At 45.6% G+C, this 15,846-nt stretch overlaps 1 protein-coding gene and 1 pseudogene across 2 annotated transcripts in view; both read right to left on the bottom strand.

Moving 5' to 3' along the window:
• The window catches only part of LOC115113653 (disintegrin and metalloproteinase domain-containing protein 10-like), an 85,071-nt gene that overhangs the window by 50,159 nt on the left and 19,066 nt on the right, over nucleotides 1-15,846 (bottom strand). For both annotated transcript variants that reach the window (XM_029641542.2, XM_029641544.2), the window contains exon 2: nucleotides 14,904-15,054. In XM_029641542.2, coding sequence (XP_029497402.1) covers nucleotides 14,904-15,054 — 151 coding nt within the window. The remainder of the gene's footprint in view (nucleotides 1-14,903; nucleotides 15,055-15,846) is intronic.
• Nucleotides 2,825-7,699, bottom strand: LOC115112835 (sideroflexin-3-like; annotated as a pseudogene).

Genomic DNA, 15,846 nt, shown 5'->3' with positions numbered 1-15,846 from the left:
AATGTTCCTAACTGACTTGCCTAGTTAAATAAAAAGGTTAAATAGAAAAAGTACAATATTTTGTTTTGACTGGTTCTAGTTGCACTTTTATAACAAGATCTCTGCTTGTTTGTGAGAAAGGAAACATGTTTAACAACTAGTTCTTAAATATAGTTTTTGAAATCAAGTGTTATTGTATTTCTTCATTCTGAAAGGTCTGACAAGACAAAATAAAGTTGGGCTGTTCTTACTTGATTCTTTGTCTTTAGTTCGTTTAAACGTGCGAGTCAATCTGACCCATACCACACTGGATGTCATTTCCCCCCTAGCAAAGCACACGGGTAAACGTAGCTCAATAGAAAGTGCAAGTGTCCGCTCTCTGTCCTACTCTGCACTCTTCAAACTATGTCTAACCTATTGGCTGATATAACCCAGTAATATTGATAGCCTAACATAAAATGGAGAATGTGAGAATCTCTGGAAATGTAATTTATTTCGTGGGTTATTTTTGTGCATTTTGATATTGCCTACAGCGCGCAAAATTGCTGGACCATGGCATGCAAGCGATCTGCGTCAAATAACCTATGCCTAAAATAACATTGCAGGACTGCGGCTGGGTGGGAGTCGGACAGAAACGGCGGGAGGGGGCGGCTACAGGTATGAAAAGCTGCGGGTGCAGGCGGGATGAAGAAATAAGTCCCACCCAGACCTCTATACTGAGGGCCCCACCCTGTGATAAGAGTGGACTCCAAACTCACTTCACTGAACAGGCTAATCACTACACTGAAGGATTCCCATAGGGATAATAATAATGCCTGCCTCTCAAACGTGGTATAAGTAAAGACTGTATGAGCATACAGCGGGTTTGTTGCATTCCCTCCTCATGCTCCTGCTCTCAAATTCTGAAAGGGCGACCTAGCACCACATGAGCTGCATATGACCTAGTCACTTCCCAGAAGACTGAATTGTTCTGTTCACTAAAGGCTCCTTCCCAACAATCCTAGAGACATTCCATTCGTCAGACATGACTCTCACATGGGCCACTGCCCTCCAGCCAACAAAAAATGAGTCACTTACTGATTACATCACTGAAGTGGCTGTCTATACATCTAGAGAGGAACACACATTGCTGTATATCTTTTGATTCACTACAACCAATTTGTAATCCACACTGTACTTAAACAGTTGACAAGCAAGGTACAGGATCATTTCCTTACAAATACAGAAGTGTTTGATTTCATTGGCCATGATGTGCTTACAGACAGACCGCTGTCACCTTTCCATAATGCCCCTGCAATGCAGCCTCACTAATCCTCCATTATCTGTTCATCACACCCCCCCCATGAGTCTGCCCTGAGGCCTGAGGAGCACTGACATTTGGGGACACAGCCACTGACGCAACACACACCTTGTTATTCCTGTTACAGACACTGACCAAACTGTCACCCTACTTCCCGCTGTGTGTGCCCGTCTGTCCTACACAATCTCCCTGGCTGGCAGTTCTCCTTTAAAGCTGAAGTGATGGGCCGTCCACCCTGTCACAATGATTGGAGATCAGACAGGAACATGTGACTGCCCGGTGGGGTCAGCCTCAACATATAGCCTGAGCCTCTCCTCTCACCGAATTGTGTGATGATTAGGCTACATGTGGACTGAAATGCCTCAAAACTAGCTTCTCATTGTCTGCCAATGGAATCCCTTAGCATCTACCATATACATCTTCTCCCACCTGCCCCTGGTCTTCCGTCAGTCAGTCAGCCCTGTGGTGGGCCTCTCCAACCTGCCCTATCTGTCACAGCCGACCAGGTGAAATATGTGAGGGGAGCCTGGATAGGAGAGGTAATTCTTCCTGAGCTTCTCAGGGACTCAGCACACTATTAATATCACCCGCAGCCCGGGATGTTATGTGAGAGTGTGTGTAGAGAGAGAAAGTCAGGGTGGGAAGGACAGAGAGGGAGAGTGAGTGAGTGAGGAATGAGAGAGAGGAATTAGAGAGAATCCAGAGAGAGGGAGAGAGAAAGAGGAAGGAGAGCACCTATGTACCCACCCAGGAGCAGCAGCCCTCCAGAGATAAGCTGAGGTTAGATTTACTGCTTGTTATTCCCCCTGGCACACCCAGACACTTTCATCCAGAACAATTTACAGAAGCAATTAGGGTTATGTGCCTTGCTCAATGGCACATTGGCAGATGTTTTCACCTATTCAGCCCGGTGATTTGAAACAGCGACCTTTCAGTTACTGGCCCAACATTCTAAGACACAAGGTCTTGATATGGGACTGAAACATTAGGCCTAGATTCTGTCATACATAAAGCTTTCTGGCATATCATCCTCATCAACAGTACTAGGAATGTGCTTACTGAAATCAGTTAGGACTGTCCAGTGGCATTGCATCTAAAAGGTTTTCTTGGTAACACAAAAGGATTACAAAAACACACAGGGTTACCCGGTGCACTAAGATAAGAGGGGTTGATAAGGTTATCTGGTGGGACAGTGTGTGTGTGTAAGTACGCTGTGCTAGTCAACTGGGTAATGTTCATTAGGGCACACTGTAGCAAAATGTTTTGCAATGAAAAACAAAACCCTGGGCCTCCCGAGTGGCGCAGTGGTCTAAGGCACTGCATCGCAGTGCTAGCTGTGCCACTAGAGATCCTGGTTTGAGTCCAGGCTGGCATAGCCAGCCGCGACCGGTAGACCAGCGCACTATTGGACCAGCGTCGTCCGGGTTAGGGAAGGGTTTGGCTGGCAGGGATGTTCTTGTCCCATCGCACACTAGCTACTCCTGTGGCTGGCCGGGTGTAATGCACGCTGACACAGTCGCCAGATGTAGTGTGTCTCCTCCGACACATTGGTGCGCCAGGTTAAGCAGGCACTGTGTCAAGAAGCAATGCGGCTTGGCTGGGTTGTGTTTTGGAGGATGCACGGCTCTTGATCTTTGCCTCTCGAGTCCGTACGGGAGTTGCAGCGATGGCACAAGAGGGGTCCAGCCAGCAGAGGGGGCTGGTCTGTGGTGTGCGTGTTATTGTGTGGTCCTAAAGCCTTTGTTGAAGAAGACGGTAGACATGTAAGGACTGCTCTGTCGTATCCTCTCCTGAAGATCTGGCTCCAGGCTGCTCACTGCCATAGAACTCATCTGTGAGAACAGGGCACAGCACAGAGGAGTGGCAAACACCAAGCATAGACGTATAGGACTGGAAAGGCTTTCTTCCCCAGGTGTTTTCATTACCACATGGGGCACAGCCATAGCTGGCACAGCCATGCCAATCGTGGACTCCACCGCCTGCATGATGCCTGACTTGGCAGCGGTGACTGACTCTCCTAACCAGGTCTCATTGGTCACTGGGATGCCGTAGTTCAGCTCTCTGCCTCATGAAGGGGATGTTGATACAGTTGAGAGTAGAGGTTGACCGATTATGATTTTTCAACGCCGATACAGATTATTGGAGGACCAAAAAAGCCGATAGCGATTAAATCGGACAATTTTTTATTTGTAATAATGACAATTACAACAATACTGAATGAACACTTACTTTAACTTAATATAATACACCAATAAAATCAATTTAGCCTCAAGTAAATAATGAAACATGTTCAATTTGTTTAAATAATGCAAAAACAAAGTGTTGAAGAAGAAAGTAAAAGTGCAATATGTGCCATGTAAGAAAGCTAACGTTTAAGTTCCTTGCCCAGAACATGAGAACATATGAAAGCTGGTGGTTCCTTTTAACATGAGTCTTCAATATTCCCAGGTAAGAAGTTTAGGTTGTAGTTATTATAGGACTATTTCCCTCTATACCATTTGTATTTCATTAACCTTTGACTATTGGATGTATAGCTTCCGTCCCTCTCCTTGCTCCTACCTGGGCTCAAACCAGCAACACAACGACAACAGCCACCATTGAAGCAGCGTTACCCATAAAGAGCAAGGGGAACAACTACTAGAAGGCTCAGAGCGAGGGACGTTTGAAATGCTATTAGCGCTCGCTAATTAGCTAGCCATTTCACTTCAGTTACACCAGCCTCATCTCGGGAGTTGATAGCCTTAAATCATAAACAGCGCAATGCTTGACGCACAACGAAGAGCTGCTTGCAAAACGCACTAAAGTGCTGTTTGAATGAATGTTTACGGGCCTGCTTCTTGCCTACCATCGCTCAGTCAGATACTTGTATGCTCAGTCAGATTATATGCAACGCAGGACACGCTAGATAATATCTAGTCATATCATCAACCATGTGTAGTTAACTAGTGATTATGATTGTTTTTTAGAAGATAAGTTTGCTAACTAGCAACTTACCTTGGCTTACTGCATTCGTGTAACAGGCAGTCTCCTTGTGGAGTGCAACGAGAGAGAGGCAGGTCGTTACTGCGTTGGACTAGTTAACTGTAAGTTTGCAAGATTGGATCCCCCGAGCTGACAAGGTGAAAATCTGTCGTTCTGCCCCTGAACAAGGCAGTTAACCCACCGTTCCTAGGCCATCATTGAAAGTAAGAATGTGTTCTTAACTGACTTTCCTAGTTAAATAAAAGGTATAAAAAATAAACTGCTCACAAAAATACAGATTTCCGACTGTTATGAAAACTTGAAATCGGCCCCAATTAAAATCGGCCATTCCGATTAATCCGTCGACCTCTAGTTGACAGCCGCTATAGCAAAGAAGGGGACGAACCGGCTCATGACAGCTGGAAGGCGTTTGGCTAGAGACTCGAGTCCCTGGGCTGTGACTACAGCTCCTGTGCTTGCAGTGACATTCGCAGCAGCCAGCTGATTATTAAATGGACAATATAACAAATCAATACGGCCTCATCATTTGAGCCATTTCCTCCTCATAACTAGAGCCAGTGCCTTTTGCATCGACCACGGGGTGGCCTGGTCACAGCCACAGTTCGTTCACAAGGATGAACACGGCAAGCTGGAGAAAATATCTTAACTATTACTATAGAGGGTTTTACAGGGAAGCCTTACCTGAAGAGCAGTAAGAATTAAAACTACTATGATGATAGTTGTCAGTGCAATGTTGATGACTCGGTTCACACAAAAACCTGGTGCAAAATGTTATTTTTTTGTAAAAATGTGATCTTTACATGGTGCAGGATAGTAGCATGAGCTGCACCACCACCTCTGTCTCCCTCCACACCATCGTTCCCATGACTCCCAGGTCTCATGGATCACTGGCCTTTAGACAAACTGCACTGATAAAGAGCAGACGCAATTACACTGTTCAGATTTATCTATTTGACCTTGGTGTCATCGATGGAGCAGAGGCAGGGGCACGTCATCCTTCAACAGCGTCAGTGGGGTGGGATCAGACACCCATACACCCTAGGACTTGGTGCTCAAACCAGGGATAAGTGCTGGGCCGCTGGGTACCAGAGACCCAAACCAACCCCACCACACGGCCAGCTTGCCTGCACTCAGTTGCTGCCAGCTGGGATAACCTCAGACTGCAACTCTACGAGAGAGAGAGGCTCTCAGACTGCTGCAACTCTAATCCAATGTAGCAGTGACAATCCTCCAGGATTTCAGGAGACTGTCAGAGGTCTCAAAGGGCCCATGGGTGTCTGCACCCTCCCAGGGATGGGTGGGAGAGTTGAGGCTTGCTGTGTCTGTCAGCGTAGTGTCCAGAGCATGGAGGTGCTACCAGGAGACAGGCCAGTACATCAGGAGACGTGGAGGAGGCTGTAGGAGGGCAACAACCCAGCAGCAGGACCGCTACCTCCGCCTTTGTGCAAGGAGGAGCAGGAGGAGCACTGCCAGAGCCCTGCAAAATGACCTCCAGCAGGCCACAAATGTGCAGGTGTCTGCTCAAACGGTCAGAAACAGACTCCATGGTATGAGGGCCCGACGTCCACAGGTGGGGGTTGTGCTTACAGCCCAACACCGCGCAGGATGTTTGGCATTTGCCAGAGAACACCAAGATTGGCAAATTCGCCACTGCGCCCTGTGCTCTTCACAGATGAAAGCAGGTTCACACTGAGCACGTGACAGACGTGACAGTCTGGAGACGCCGTGGAGAACGTTCTGCTGCCTGCAACATGCTCCAGCATGACCGGTTTGGCGGTGGGTCAGTCATGGTGTGGGGTGGAATTTCTTTGGGGGGCCGCACAGCCCTCCATGTGCTCGCCAGAGGTAGCCTGACTGCCATTAGGTACCGAGATGAGATCCTCAGACCCCTTGTGAGACCATATGCTGGTGCGGTTGGCCCTGGGTTCCTCCTAATGCAAGACAATGCTAGACCTCATGCGGCTGGAGTGTGTCAGCAGTTCCTGCAAGAGGAAGGCATTGAGCACATCTGGGATATCATGTCTCACTCCATCCACCAATGCCACGTTGCACCACAGACTGTCCAGGAGTTGGCGGATGCTTTAGTCCAGGTCTGGGAGGAGATCCCTCAGGAGACCATCCGCCACCTCATCAGGAGCATGCCCAGGCGTTGTAGGGAGGTCATACAGGCACGTGGAGGCCACACACACACTACTGAGCCTCATTTTGACTTGTTTTAAGGACATTACATCAAAGTTGGATCAGCCTGTAGTGTTGTTTTCCACTTTAATTTTGAGTGTGACTCCAAATCCAGACCTCCATGGGTTGATAAATTTGATTTCCATTGACAATGTGTGTGATTTTGTAGTCAGCACATTCAACTATGTAAAGAAAAAAGTATTTAATAAGAATATTTCATTCATTCAGATCTGGGATGTGTTATTTTAGTGTTCCCTTTATTTTTTTGAGCACTGTATAATATTTTTTATGTTGTATGAATTACATGGCCAATGATGAAGAAGGAAATTCCAGCTCTCCCACGGTGTCAGATTGTATGCAGCATTGGTTTATTAACACTCCCTGTTCATCAATTGCGCGGCGGCCATTTGTGGGAGTGCCGGTGAAACTTATTTTTAGGACATTGGACGTGACATCAAAACATGCTAATAGCTAAATAGTTACCTAGCCAAGCTAGTTGCCATCATTATTATAGGCTACCTGCGGCTACAATGTCTCTCTCGCGCTCCTCGGGCCCACAAGCATGTGATTCACACATTACTTTTCATGACCGTACAAACCATGTTCGTGACCAAAAATTTGCTATAAATTGGGCAAATAACACAAACTAGCAAGGAATATCAACAAAATGTGCACACGACGCTACACGGTTTGATTGTGGCCGTCAACGCAATCCAATTCCACTCCGATGAGCTCTGCAGAAATTGTGAGAACAGTGTGCAAAACATTGAATCATCAATATTGTGATTTGTGGGTGATTGTTTTTACTTGTCAAGCGTTAAAATGTTGAGCTCTAAACAGACTAATTTTAAGCGTTTGACTTTGTGTAAATGTGTTTGTTTAAGAGCCACTTTGAGTCTTCCCATCAAATTGTTATCATACCAACACAGAACTTCACTGACACTGCCAAAAATGACTAAATGGTTCACAGGGGGTTTCAACTTAGAAACTAAACATCTAGAAAATAAATAAACAAAACGACAATACAGAATAACAGATCTTCCTTCCTGCTGCTGGTTCTCAGGAAAGGTTCTGAACAACTTCCTGATTATTCATGAAGTAAACAAGGCGCTGGGAGACGGTGTGGGCTGAGAGGAGCAGTACTGAGTACCACTAGCTGTGCACTGGAGGTCCACGTGAGAGAGAGAAATGCTTGTTCTTGATCTAGCACCAAACTCTCCTCACAACAGCCTGACCTCGCAGAGGGCTCATGGGAGCCATAGAGCATTGTGGGTAGCTGTGGCTGGGGCCGGCGCAGCACTGCGTTCCATCTCTGCCACGCTCTATCTAGGTTGCTCTGATATCATTAGCGCTCCATGAAACATTCATCCAAGGGCAGAGAAACTGGTTCCTGTGTACCACGGAACAGCCAAGGCTATGAAAAACACAACGTGTACACACACAGTGGCGTCCATGACTTACCAAACAGGGCCGTGTTTCACAGTGATAGAGGTTTTTATAACCAATAGAGGTGCAGTTAGACTAAGGGTAGCAGCTGACTGTTAAATGATTCAGTGCCTGACTGAGCGTCTGACAGTCATACGGCTGGCCTCTCTCTGTATCCAGCACAGCCTCAGGCCCACAGTCAGCGGGACTGACTTTCACACTCCCTTATCTCCTGTCCAAACCCCCAAAAACAGACAGGGGAACTGGATAAAGGAAAGACTCCAACTAACCAGGCATGAGATAATGCATTATCACACAAACAGGTATAGGCCCAAAGACAAACACACACAAATGAGAACCCACACCTACAAAACACTACAAGCTATATATGCAGCAGCAGAATCGTCCATCCTTCTGGCCAATCCAGTCATGGTAGGCAGTTCACTGCAAGGCCAAACTCACATTAGAGAGATTACAGTGGCAGGGTTCATTTTAGTTGACCTGTGGCATGCAACTTCACTGTGGCTTAACATGTTAACCCCAGTCTGGGGTAGATAGATGAGCAGGACAATCACACTGAACACACACTCACACAAACAAACGGACACCCTGGCTGAATGGTGGCCTGGAATAACTCATGTAGGGGGTTCACCTCAACCAGCCCACTGGTGTGTTGACTGTTTGCTAGGTGACGTAAAGGTGTAGGCCTCTCTCTGAACCATGCTGTCCTGTCCCCTTACTAAAAGGAATGCTCTACTGTAGCGGTTGTTTGCTTCAGTTAGCTAGAAACCTTTACTGGATCCCATGTGTCCTAGTGAGGTGAAATCTCTTCTAAGAGAGAAGCAGGTGCCCATTAAATTCCTTAGTCTCTCCCCTGACACTGAACCTTTTTGTTATTCTGTACTGTACCCTGGCACTGAACCCTTTTAGTATTCTGTACTGTTCTGTACCCTGGCACTGAACCCTTTTAGTATTCTGTACTGTACTGTACCCTGGCACTGAACCCTTTTAGTATTCTGTACTGTTCTGTACCCTGGCACTGAACACTTTTAGTATTCTGTACTGTTCTGTACCCTGGCACTGAACCCTTTTAGTATTCTGTACTGTTCTGTACCCTGGCACTGAACCCTTTTAGTATTCTGTACTGTTCTGTACCCTGGCACTGAACCCTTTTAGTATTCTGTACTGTACCCTGGCACTGAACCCTTTTAGTATTCTGTACTGTACCCTGGCACTGAACCCTTTTAGTATTCTGTACTGTACCCTGGCACTGAACCATTTTAGTATTCTGTACTGTACCCTGGCACTGAACCCTTTTAGTATTCTGTATTGTACCCTGGCACTGAACCCTTTTAGTATTCTGTACCCTGGCACTGAACCCTTTTAGTATTCTGTATGGTTCTGTACCCTGGCACTGAACCCTTTTAGTATTCTGTATGGTTCTGTACCCTGGCACTGAACCCTTTTAGTATTCTGTATTGTTCTGTACCCTGGCACTGAACCCTTTTAGTATTCTGTATTGTTCTGTACCCTGGCACTGAACCCTTTTAGTATTCTGTACTGTTCTGTACCCTGGCACTGAACCCTTTTAGTATTCTGTACTGTACCCTGGCACTGAACCCTTTTCGTATTCTGTACTGTTCTGTACCCTGGCACTGAACCCTTTTCGTATTCTGTACTGTTCTGTACCCTGGCACTGAACCCTTTTAGTATTCTGTACTGTTCTGTACCCTGGCACTGAACCCTTTTAGTATTCTGTACTGTTCTGTACTCTGGCACTGAACCCTTTTAGTATTCTGTACTGTTCTGTACCCTGGCACTGAACCCTTTTAGTATTCTGTACTGTTCTGTACTCTGGCACTGAACCCTTTTAGTATTCTGTACTGTTCTGTACCCTGGCACTGAACCCTTTTAGTATTCTGTACTGTTCTGTACCCTGGCACTGAACCCTTTTAGTATTCTGTACTGTACCCTGGCACTGAACCCTTTTAGTATTCTGTACTGTACCCTGGCACTGAACCCTTTTAGTATTCTGTACTGTACCCTGGCACTGAACCCTTTTAGTATTCTGTACTGTACTCTGGCACGGAACCCTTTTAGTATTCTGTATTGTTCTGTACCCTGGCACTGAACCCTTTTAGTATTCTGTATTGTTCTGTACCCTGGCACTGAACCCTTTTAGTATTCTGTATTGTTCTGTACCCTGGCACTGAACCCTTTTAGTATTCTGTATTGTTCTGTACCCTGGCACTGAACCCTTTTAGTATTCTGTATTGTTCTGTACCCTGGCACTGAACCCTTTTAGTATTCTGTATTGTTCTGTACCCTGGCACTGAACCCTTTTAGTATTCTGTATTGTTCTGTACCCTGGCACTGAACCCTTTTAGTATTCTGTATTGTTCTGTACCCTGGCACTGAACCCTTTTAGTATTCTGTATTGTTCTGTACCCTGGCACTGAACCCTTTTAGTATTCTGCACTGTTCTGTACCCTGGCACTGAACCCTTTTAGTATTCTGTATTGTTCTGTACCCTGGCAATGATCCTACACTGTACAAAGCCTCAGGATTGCCCTATCGGGTACCTTGATCTAGCTGCGCATAGTGTTGGAGTGGGAGGGGAGGAGTGGTAGTGATGTGAATGTGGGCAAACAAAAGGGCTTTTCTGTGCCTCCTAATCCCCAGACACCACTGCCTTGGCTGTGACGGAGGCGTGGAGTAAGACTGCATGCTCATCACAATACAAAGGTCACACAGGGAGGAGGAAACAGTCAGCAGTTCAGTCTTCACTTACAGAAGTCAATATCAGCTGGGCAGTCTGATTCTTAACCCTTCTACTCGAGGCTGCACTCGTTCACACTGGATGTAAAAAGAAAGACTGGTGTAAGTCAATTTAAGTAACTCCCTCCAGCTCATGCTAGACAGAGAGAGAAAGTGCACACAAAAAAATTGGGGGTGCGGTTCGTAGGCAGAATGCCGCCCTTGGTGTGCTAGCTCAGACGTTACCCTCATCACATGTTCTCAGTCATAAGGGCGGTGCTCAGCGGCTGGAATGGAGATCTGAAAAGCCCTCAGAACTATCCAACCCAAACATTCAATCATTCCACGACCATTATTGGAATGTTGGCAATTCAGGAGAATGTTAGATGGGCTGCCCAAACAGGGTGAATGAATGAAGACATGTACTGTTGTGCACCATCCTCTCAATCATTTTTCTACACAACAGATACATCAGGTGGTTTAACAGGCCAGGTGAGTATCACACTACACTCCAGGGTGAACATCACACCAGAGAGCAAAGGGCTTGCAGAAAAGACATAGCTGAGGAAAACATTCACATGAAGTTAACGTTAGCTGTGACTGCCGCCCACACAAGCAGCTCCTGCTGTTTCCAAGGGGCTAATGATGTCATGCTGCAGAGTGTAAGCAGTACAGGAGGGGGTATTCTGAGCAGTCCCCCACACAAAACCTTCAGAAGACAGTGGTGAAGAAAGGAGCAAAGGAGGAGTGTTGAAAATGACAGGGCTCCTGGGATAGATTATTTTTAGGTCTCACAACACCCTTCACACACAGCAGGCCACGGCGAAGGAGAGAGAGAATGAGAGAGAAGGGGAAACACCTTTACTAATAGCTTGGACAGTGATGCAACCACGCACAATAAGAAAGAATGTGTGTGTTTCAATGTGCAAGTGTATGTATGTATGTATGTATGTATGTATGTATGTATGTATGTATGTATGTATGTATGTACAGTTGAAGTCGGAAGTTTACATACACTTAGGTTGGAGTCAATAAAACTCGTTTTTCACACACTCCACAAATTTCTTGTTAATAAACTATAGTTTTAGCAAGTCAGTTAGGACTTGTACTTTGTGCATGACACAGGTAATTTGACCAACAATTGTTTACAGACAGATTATTTCACTGTATCACAATTCCAGTGTGTCAGAAGTTTACATGCACCAAATTGACTGTGCCTTTAAAACAGCTTGGAAAATTCCAGAAAATGATGTCATGGCTTTAGAAGCTTCTGATAGGCTAATTGACATCATTTGAGTCAATTGGAGGTGTACCTGTGGATGTATTTCAAGGCCTACCTTCAAACTCAGTGCCTTTTTGCTTGACGTCATGGGAAGATGGAGGAAACCGGTACAAAAGTATCTATATCCACAGTAAAACGAGTCCATTATCGACATAACCTGAAAAGCCGCTCAGCAAGGAGGAAGCCATTGCTCCGAAACCGCCATAAAAAAGCCAGACTACAGTTTGCAACTGCACATGGGGACAAAGATCATACTTTTTGGAGAAATGTCCTCTGGTCTGATGAAACAAAAATAGAACTGTTTGGCCATAATGACCATCGTTATGTTCGGATGAAAAATGGAGAAGCTTGCAAGCCGAAGAACACCATCACAACCGTGAAACACAGGGGTGGCAGCATGTTGTGGGGGTGCTTTGCTGCAGGAGGGACTGGTGCACTTCACAAAAATTGATGCATCACGAGGGAGGAAAATTATGTGGCTATATTGAAGCAATATCTCAAGACATCAGTCAGGAAGTTGAAGCTTGGTCGCAAATAGGTCTTCCAAATGGACAATGACCCCAAGCATACTTCCAAAGTTGTGGCAAAATGGCTTAAGGACAACAAAGTCAAGCTATTGGAGTGGCCATCACAAAGCCCTGACCTCAATCCTATAGAACATTTGTGTGCAGAACTGAAAAAGCGTATGTGAGGAAGGAGGCCTACAAACCTGACTCAGCTACACCAGCTGAGTCAAGAGGAATGGGCCAAAATTCACCCAATTTATTGTGGGAAGCTTGTGGAAGGCTACCGAAACGTTTGACCCAAGTTAAACTATTTAAAAAGGCAATGCTACCAAATACTAATCGAGTGTATGTAATCTTCTGACCCACTAGGAATGTGATGAAAGAAATAAAAGCTGAAATAAATCATTCTCTCTACTATTATTCTGACATTTCACATTCTTAAAACAAAAGAGGTGATCCTAACTGACCTAAGACAGGGGATTTTTGCTTGGATTAAATGTCAGGAATTGTGAAAAACTGAGTTGAAATGTATTTGGCTATGGTGTATGTAAACTTCCGACTTCAACTGTATGTATGTATGTATGCATGCATGCATGTATGAATGTACAAATGAATGAATGTACGAACAAGTGCATGTGTCCCAGTTTGAAAGTGTTGGTTGGTTGATGAGCTCGTTCGAGGCACAGCGAAGGGTGGGAGGTGTACAAGACGTGCCATCTCCAGAAAAGCTGCATTTTCCCCTTCAGTCCAGGCACTGAATAATTATGAGCTCTGCTCTACACAGAGAAGAGGCAGTGTTTTGACTGCTTAACTGACACACTAGCACATTCAACCCATCTGGTGTAGTTACTGGGAGACAATGTGAACACCTGCAGGGCTATCTCCAGAACAAGCAGTGAATGAAACAGTCCTCTGAAACAGACAAGCAGGAAGTGACCACTGCAGCCTGTTCTCACCATCCCTGGGAGATCACAACACTGCTAGCTGTAAATACAGATAGCAGGAACTCTACGCTGTGTTATCACCCAAAGTAAATGTTTCCAAAACATAAAATGGTGCCATTATGAAAGAGATGAACTAGGGTCTACTTGAACAGAATAGGACTGATGTGATTTAAGCCGGGGATGGGTTAAAACTGACATGAATATCATAATGATGGGAAAGTGACATGCACATTGTACAGACACAAAAACTTCCCAGTGACAAGAGTCCTCTGACCAGTAGCTTTGGGATTAGAAGGTAGGTAACACTATAGCAGAGATAGGTCTGGCTGTATTGCAGCTCCCAAAGGAACCTCTGCACTGCCAGTCTGCACTGCTGCTGTTGTCTGTTACACAAGAGGACGATACCCTCTTCCCTCCACTGGGAGTGAATCCACACGTCAAGGTCAGGACTCAGTACCGCTCCCGTGGCAAAGAGGAGAGAGAACAGAGCTGGCGGAATAAAACAGTCCTGTACTGACGGTTTGTGAACTGTCAGAGGAGGACAGAGAGGATTTTGCCCTGTTGGGAGGGTGAGGGTCATCTTAGTTAAGAGACAGGTGGTAACATGGACTGCTAGTCCCCAAATCGGTAAGACTTTATCCACCATCTGAAATAGAAACAGTAGATTATGTGTGGGGGAAGGGAGGGAGCGAGCTCCTGGCCATCATTCCTCAAACAAAGCATTCTGGATTAACCAAAATCCAGACAGCAGCACTTCTCTTAGATGCATGTACATCTTTTCTATCTCTTCACATTAACCTCTAGGTTTCTGTTTGGCTTGGTGACCATATCAGTCAAGGTCAGAGATAGCTGGAGACTACAATCAGCTGGATTTAATAACCCAATAACCACAAACCCATCCCACATACAGACAGGCAGAGTCAGCCTAGGACAGAATACTAAACATTTGGTAGGAATAGGTGGGTGCCTGTGAGAAGAAGTAGCTTGCTGCAGGCTGATATAACAACACTTTAGGCCTGGTTACCAGTGAACACCCTCTGCCTTCCAGTAGGCTATCCCTGTATCACGCTGGTGCACAATGCCAAGCCAGACTACCACACCGCTCTCTCAGAGTCCCAGCCAGTGTGGGAAAGACAATGTTGGCTTACAAGAGTCCAGGGCTCAGAATTGCTCCTGATCCCATGTTAAGATACCCCTGTAATCCAAAACCCCACACAGACTTCATTGGGAGATTCCTCCCTTGATAAAAAAAAAAAGCTTTTGCTCATGCAGGAAAACACATCACAGGTCAGTTCTTTACTACGAGCATCGACAGGTTTGTTGAGTTGGGCGTGACGCTCGACTTGCCTGGAAAGCAGAAGCCAGATCTGTTAGTATTCTATCCAACTCCTCTGACTAACATTGTCACGTCAGTCAATAATTGGTAAATGAATGGCATGACAACAATAAATCAGATGAGTTGGCTAAAGCACTACAGATTTGGCAAGCAGGCTAACGCTAGATCTCTTATGAACTTTAAAATATACACTAGACTAAAGAGTGTGACGTACCTTCCATGTGCGTGGAAGTCAAGCTGCAGGACCTTGTCCTCGTGGGAGACGGCCCTCTTGGCTCTCTGGTGGTTGCTGTGCAGGGCCTCTGTGTCGTAGGACAGGCCCTCATAGTGGTGGATGTACTTGTTCAGAGGGTTTCCATACTGACCTGCAGGAACAGAGGTGAAAACAGACTTTTAATGGCCAATTAAAAAGTCAAGACAACTCATTCCTCACCGGCAGGTAGGCATGGGGTGCAGTGACAAAACTTCAGAACAGCACTACTTCAAAACGTAGCTAGTCTATTAGGAATTATTTTTAACCCGAGACCATGACACATAATCCCTCATTATGAAAGCTTTAGCCTTGACTAGATTCACAAGTATCTTATGAATAATACAACAGCAGGCTGTGTGTATTTCTCTCATTCTCACCATTGATTTAGACTTACTGTGTGTGTGTGTGTGTGTGTGCGCGTTTTCCATTTCATCCTTCCTTGGATAAAGATGTTACTTCCTCAAGCACTGTTTTTGGGACTAAGAAAAGCTTCACTTTTGAAGGACACCTGCGCCCACAAGATACTATAGAGGCCCAATGGTATATATTTGCTTCATTCCCTTTTCCCATTCCAACATAAGAGATTTAGTGTTGAAATGCTGGGGAGAAGAAGAAAAAACCTTTCACAAGTTGAGTAGATGATAAGCAAAAGACTGCAGTGTGCTGCAAAATATATCCCCATTCTCCTTCCCATCATAGGGACCTAGTGATTCCCATCATAGGGACCTAGAGTGATTCCCATCATAGGGACCTAGAGTGATTCCCATCAAGAGCAGCTAGCTAGACACCCTTTAGTCTGCCTCCTGCTGACTCAGACCACTTTATTATCTGACAAACACCATTCTCATCATTTCCAGCTCCTAGCAGGGGTTCCAGGCATCTCTACACTGATGTGATCCAATCT

This window comes from Oncorhynchus nerka, linkage group LG28 (assembly GCF_034236695.1).
Source record: "Oncorhynchus nerka isolate Pitt River linkage group LG28, Oner_Uvic_2.0, whole genome shotgun sequence".
Taxonomy (NCBI): domain Eukaryota; kingdom Metazoa; phylum Chordata; class Actinopteri; order Salmoniformes; family Salmonidae; genus Oncorhynchus; species Oncorhynchus nerka.
The sequence above is the reverse complement of the archived record's forward strand: the minus strand, read 5'-3'. Positions and strand labels throughout refer to the sequence as shown.